The sequence below is a fragment of the Cyprinodon variegatus genome, unplaced genomic scaffold (genome assembly GCF_000732505.1).
Source record: "Cyprinodon variegatus isolate N-32 unplaced genomic scaffold, C_variegatus-1.0 Scaffold801, whole genome shotgun sequence".
Taxonomy (NCBI): domain Eukaryota; kingdom Metazoa; phylum Chordata; class Actinopteri; order Cyprinodontiformes; family Cyprinodontidae; genus Cyprinodon; species Cyprinodon variegatus.
This window is the reverse complement of record NW_015151254.1, coordinates 191593-198175: the sequence shown is the minus strand read 5'-3', so window position 1 is coordinate 198175 and position 6583 is coordinate 191593. Positions and strand designations below refer to the sequence as shown.

Genomic DNA, 6583 nt, shown 5'->3' with positions numbered 1-6583 from the left:
AGAACCAAACTTTAAATGTATTCCACTAGCGGATTAGCTTATTAGCTTCCTTTTTAGGTTAGCAAAAACCTATAAGTTGGGAAAATATAGAGGTTTTCAAACAAGACGTCAAACTGTTGATGGGAAGATATTACATGTAGAGTAAGGTCAGGTTTTATTTGAAGTTACTGGACAATAAGGGAGCATGGATGGAGAATCGAGGCTGGGGGGATAAAATGGTCGTCCGTGGGAGTACCGTGCTAATGTTGCGCTGGTTACGCTTTACTCTCTCCATCTCAGGGGTTTCAGGCAAAGCTGTCCCTCCTCCCAAATCTTCTTTGTAATGAATCTTTGTGTGGATGAAGGACGAAAGCACGAACAAAAAGTTAGCCTGGTCCTTCTGCTCACACTCGTGCTTAGATGAGCAACAGCATTAGAGCACAAAGAATCAGCAACAAGGAGTAAAAATCAAAAGCAAACAACAAAGATCACAACTCTAAACACACAAGTTCACCTACAGCTGTAAACATTAGTCCACCAAACTAAATCTAAAGGGTTAGTTCTCATTAAAAGGCTGTATGTAACAATGAACTTCATTTAAAGAGATGTAAGGTTGATGCCAGAGTTTGTTAAAATGAAGAAAGACAAACTCAAAAAACGGTTAAAGATGAAAAAATGAAAATAAAAACTATTGTAGAATATATACCAAGCTGAAATTCTTTGTGTTTTCTTTAACACGGAGCATTTCTGGAGTGTCCTTAACAGTAGACACTTTGCCTTTTGTGTTTTTTAGGTCAATCTGGTATTGGAGCTATAAGAAGAAGGGAAAAATGGTTTGGTTAAAGTGTCTAAAGAAGGGAAAAAGAAGGGAAACCAGTGCAAAATACATTCTCTATTATCTGCCCTTTCAGCGCTGATTAAAGCATAGCTTATAAATAACACAAACACAAGTGAAAAATTTAAGAGAGTTTAATATTTCCATATCTTAATGCAGAAGGCAGAGACGATATGAATATAAAACAAAGAAAATAGCTTTTCCAACTTACAGTGCTGAAGTTCCTCTGGTTCTCACGGACTCTCTGCATCTCCGGGGTGTCCAGAACCGGCACATAGTGGGACATCGTCTTCTCAGCTTCCTCTTTGTACTTTTTCTGTTTTAAACAATGAAGAAAAAAAAGCACATTTAAAGGTCAAGCTGGTGATTTGGGTTTAAACACTGCACTCACAGAGGACAAAGCGTTTCCGGTCGTTTTCAGAGAGGGAATTGATGGTTCATTTCAAACCTGGCTGACGATGTTCCTCATCTGCTGAGCGTGGATGATGTCAGGGGTGTCGATGACGGTGGTGTAGCTGGCTCTGTCCATCTCAGCGGTCTGTTTGTATTTAGTCTAAAGAGGAGAAACCATCACTGAGGACTTCCTAATGTAGCTATGAAACAGTGTAATCCAGCACACACATTAGAGATTAAAGCTCTTGCAAACGTACTAAAGTTTACTGAACTGTTGCATAAGTTTTTGCAGCAGATTCTGGTTTGTATTTAAGTCTAGAGCAGGGGTCTGCAACATTTCAAGTTCATAGAGCCAGTTTGCCCTGAGTCTGGCTAAATAAAAGTCACTTAGAGCCACATTAAATTACTTTTAATAAAACACAATCGCTTATAGGGGTGATCAGTGAGGCAGCTGCCTTGCAGCAAGAAGGTTCTGGGTTCAATTCCCGGCCCAGGGTCTTTCTGCATGGAGTTTGCATGTTCTCCCTCAGCATACGTGGGTTCTCTCTGGGTACTCCAGCTTCCTCCCACAGTCCAAAAACATGACTGTTAGGTTAACTCTAAATTCTCCTCAGGTGTGTGAATTGTTTTTGTCTCTGTGTTGCCCTGTGATGGACTGACAACCTGTCCAGGTTGTTCTGCGCCTCATAGGAATAGGCACCAGCACCCCTTACAACCCCAGCAGGGATAAAGCGTGACAAAAATAGATGAAACTGATTATTTTCATTGACATCTGCCAAAGGAGATCTGTTCCCATCTTAAACAACCAACAGTTTATTGGTATTTTTAGCTAAATAATAAGGAACAATAAGAAACAACATAAAACAATAAAAAAAGATTAAACATTTATTTTCTTCTACAGGCTATTATTTAATATATAAAGAAAATAAAATCGAAAGACAAAACATACAGTTTTGCCAACATTTTACAATTTATGTTGCGTTGCATTAAAATCCTGATAATATAACCTGAATTTTAGGAAGATTTTATTAAAACGGACCTGACTGAGGATTTCAGTTGCATTCCTGGCTCTCATAAAGTCCGGCGTGTCTGTAGCCAAAGCCAACATTCCTTTACCCTTGATCTCCTGCTCCAATGACTTCTTATACTCCCTCTGCAAACAGGAAGAAAAAAAAATCCAAAATAACAACTACATCATTTACTAAACCAAATAGATACAAACGACAGACATTTCTACTGTTTCATACTGAGGAGGGCTGCAAAACACCTAGGGGGACAGGGAACAGAATAGGTTAGCAGGAGTTAGGGAAGATTTAGGGAAAACAATTGATTTAACACCACAGGAGCTCCACTTAAAACTGAAAAAATAAATAGGAAATGGAAGTCAAGAGTTAAAACAGCATATAAAAACATAATTAGTCCTTTTTAACTTGAGATTATTTTTTTAATCAATTACAACCCAAAGAATTTCTAAAATTGAGAGTTTATTTAGATTAAAAATGAAGGAAAAGGCATGTTTTAAGCATGTTTCAAGTGTGTCAGCTTTAAAAAAAATAAAGAAGTGTAAAAAAATAAAGGGGGACATGAGGGAAATTTCAAGGGAACCTATTTTTCTAAACTACGGAGCGATTAAAAAGTAGTCATGTTAAAAAGCAGGAAGCTCGACACAGAATCAAACCCATGTAGTGCAGCGACAGTTTAGTTTAGAGGGGGAGGGGGTTCACCATGAGTGGGGTTAGGTGGGGAGGGGGGGGTCAATCAATGAGATAAGAGCGTGATGCCACCTCCATCACCTCCCGGTTAGCCGTACCTCACACAGGATTTGAGTGGCATTCTTTGCCCTCAAAAGCTCCGGAGTTTCCTCCAGTACAGTTAGCCCTTTACCCTTCACTCCCTCCTCTAGATCCTTCCTGTACTCTTTCTACACAACGGAAGAAAGACAAGAGAGACTGCAGAGATGGGCACACAGGCAGGCAAGGCCAAGGCATACAGACAATTAAGGCTCAAAGTCACCAAAATCTCAACAAAAAATTAAATAACGGCAGCTGCTCTCATATTAATACAACTAGAAACATTTACACAGGGAGAAAGTGGAGATATTGCTGACTTTGGCAAACAGATATGGTAAAACAAGTTTTACATAAAATTAAACATGGAAAGTAGCTTCAAAACAAGAAACTGAAAACATTTCTTCATTTAAACTGTTCCATGCAGTTCTAAAGAACGTTGCTGTATAAATTTGAGGGGTTGATGGATGGAAACGAGGAGTTTTAAGATGTCAGTGGATGCAGAGCAACTCAGACTACTTCTCTGCAAAAGCATGCAGTGTGGGAAATTGTTGTGTGGTCGCTTAGGCAAGCAGTGCAGTGAAGCAGCTTAAAAGCAAAAAAAAAGCAAGCTTATAGAAGGAGAAGTAGGAGGATAAAAGATGTATAAACAAAAGGAGGGGCGGGGCTTTGGCTGTGGTATAATCTTAGTATGATGAGGTAAAAAAGGGGGAGGTTAACGGGATAAACCAGCCTTCAGTTACCTCACTGGCTATTTTGGTGGCGTGTCTGACATGAATCATGGCAGGAGTGACCTCCAAGCCTGAGAGGTTCTTCCCCCTCATGGACTCCTCAAAGTCCTTCTTATAGTCTTTCTATTGGCCACAAAGATAAGACAGACAGAGCTCAGACAATCACATGCAAGCAGAGTGGAGCTGTGCAGCTACAGCATCACTGTTTGCAGTACGACCTAAATCAGCCATTCTGCAGTCTGTGACATAAAAGCATTGGAGCCAGTTGGTTTACATTTGGGAACTTTTTTAGGTTTAACAGCAGTCAAACCGTTTTGTATTGTTGCTAACCAGCGTTTGCAACTATTCCACTGATATTTTGAAGTTATAGTGGAGGATTTGAACTAATTTTTTGAAAAGACACACCTTCTCCAGTTGAAAAAAATAAACTTCTCATGCACAATTCTATCCCGAGAGAGAACGTGCGCAATCCCATTTCTCTTTGTGCACGCTCTGTTTAAAAGTTGCTGTTTTCATTGCTCATACAAGCTTACTTTACAAAAGATGATTTGCAATTTTTCCACTATGTCAGACTCACCACTGGTAAGTGAAAATGGGGATTAGCACATAGGACGTCCTTACATAAACATATCCCCAAAATGATTGACAATTAAGCTCTCTGGTGAACTGTCTTGTGCACGTTAAACGATGGCTCGGTGTAAATTTCCCACAACTAAACTCAGATAAAACAGAGGTGCTAGTGATTGTTCCTGATTACGCTATTCCAGGTATCTACTAGTATCTGGGCGAGTTTTTCTGCTAAATCAAGCCTTAGAAACCTAGGTTATTTTTGACAAAACATTGTCCTTAGAGCACCACTCAAAACTCCTGATAAGGAACTGTTTTTAACAACTTAGAACAATTGTGTCCAGAGGTGATCTTGAAATGATTATCCACGCATTTGCATCTTCCCATTTGCACTACTGTAACAGTCTTTCTCATGTCTACACAAAAAGGAGTTGTCTCATCTTCAGCAGGTTCAGAACTCTGCGGCGAGGTTACTGACTCATACAAACAGAAGGGGCTCATATAACGCAGATTCTAAAAGCTCTTCATCGGCTCCCAGTCTCTTTTCGGTTCCAGTTTAAAATCCTGGTGCTGACCTTCAGGGCCTTTCACAGTCAGGCTCCCTCCTACATTAGAGACTTGTTGTGTCCATAAACCCCCTCTCGGAGCAATCTGGAACGATTTCTGTAACGCTTTCCTTGCACTTACTTGATTCTGTTGATGTTTTTTAAAGCGTGAACTGAAAACATATTTGTTTAAGAAATAATTTTAATTCCAGTAGATTAAGGGTTGTTTTATGACCATGTCTTTTGTGACTGTAAATATATTTTATTTGTATTTTAATTTTGTGAAGCTCTTTGTGACCTCTATGTCTGTGAAAGGTGCTATATAAATAAACATCACTTACCTACTTACAATTAGTAGGACCACTTATTTTGATGATCCAACCCGAAAAAGAACATCCTCCCCTATACTTTTAAGCATATCTAATGTTGATCTCTCAGTCTTTAGAGGGTGGAAACTTTCATGACATCACTCTAATCTTTAACACATCCACCGATTTAAATTAAAAAACTTGTGAAAAACTTTTGACTCAGCTGTCAATCTAAGGATCCTTATCCTTGTGAATTCACCAAACAACTCAGCTGAATAACTTTATTATATAACCTATATTAGTGGATGGTGTAACAAGAATGTGTGGGTTTTCAAATGAAAAGATCAAGGAGCAAAGATATTTAAAATGTGAAGATCCCATGACCAGCCCTTGCAATCCTGTTTTAACACAAATAAACACCTAAATCCTAAACAACAACAACAACAAAAAACACTTTAAATGACTAAAGCTGACAATAACAGAAATGTCATGACTTTAGAAAACCCTGGGTGTTCCTATATTAACCAAAAACATAAAATTAGCAGCTGATCTGCACAGAGGCAGCAAAATAATCTGAGATTTGGCCTCAGACTTTGTTCAGGCTTCAGAAGTGATGTGATGCGGAGACTTCATGAAATGAGCAGAACCCAGACGGGGAGAGGAACCTTTGCTTTGAAGGGAAGTCTTTCCTTCAAGTCTGGAAGAAAACTACTAATATTTCTCTTATATTATTTCCTCTTATGTTTGCCTATAGGGGACTTTAAAAAGGTTTTAAGAACATGATATAGAAAGTTTAAATCTGTTTTTCTTTTCACGAGATTTGTTTAATAAAAATACTTAAAGTACACATGTTTGAAAATACTGATTTAACTTTGTCAGGCTATTAGGGAAATTCATCTGTGGCTCTATTTTAACCAATATCAGAATAAAAGTTGGTTTAAGCAGCTTGTCCTTGATTCTTCTAAATTAATTTGTCTGCCCTGTAGAAGTGTTGCACATCAAAGCAATTACCAAGTATTTTACAAACATATGTCTTCATTGTTCACTGATTTATACATAACTTTGTTAATAAGGATCACAAGTTTTGTTTTGCAGGATAACTACTAATGATACAACTGGATATTTATCAAATTCTTTACTGTTGTCTATATAGCATTATAATTATGGAGTAAATTCTATTCCATTATTGTTTCTGGCAAAGAAGACATTTTGCAAATGGAAAAAAACTTTAAAAATGTTTTTATAAAAAAAAAAATCGGTTTTCTTTGACTTGTAGTTTTCTTTAGATTTTGATTTTCCAAAAAAATTTATTTTTAAAATGTATTTTTACAGATTTTCGATTTTTTTTTTATAAAAACATTTTTAAAGTTTTTTTCCATTTGCAAAATGTCTTCTTTGCCAGAAACAATAATGGAATAGAATTTACTCCATAATTATA

At 37.6% G+C, this 6583-nt stretch overlaps 1 protein-coding gene across 23 annotated transcripts in view; it reads right to left on the bottom strand.

Annotated features, from left to right (window-relative positions):
* neb (nebulin) overlaps positions 1-6583 on the bottom strand; it is an 85046-nt gene that overhangs the window by 13172 nt on the left and 65291 nt on the right. For 14 of the 23 annotated variants that reach the window (XM_015396504.1, XM_015396487.1, XM_015396486.1 and 11 more), the window contains 7 exons: positions 3738-3848; positions 3018-3128; positions 2247-2360; positions 1263-1367; positions 1026-1130; positions 686-790; positions 236-328 (listed from right to left, as the gene is read on the bottom strand). In XM_015396504.1, coding sequence (XP_015251990.1) covers positions 236-328; positions 686-790; positions 1026-1130; positions 1263-1367; positions 2247-2360; positions 3018-3128; positions 3738-3848 — 744 coding nt within the window. The remainder of the gene's footprint in view (positions 1-235; positions 329-685; positions 791-1025; positions 1131-1262; positions 1368-2246; positions 2361-3017; positions 3129-3737; positions 3849-6583) is intronic. The other 9 variants (XM_015396499.1, XM_015396501.1, XM_015396502.1 and 6 more) reach the window with 4 other exon arrangements.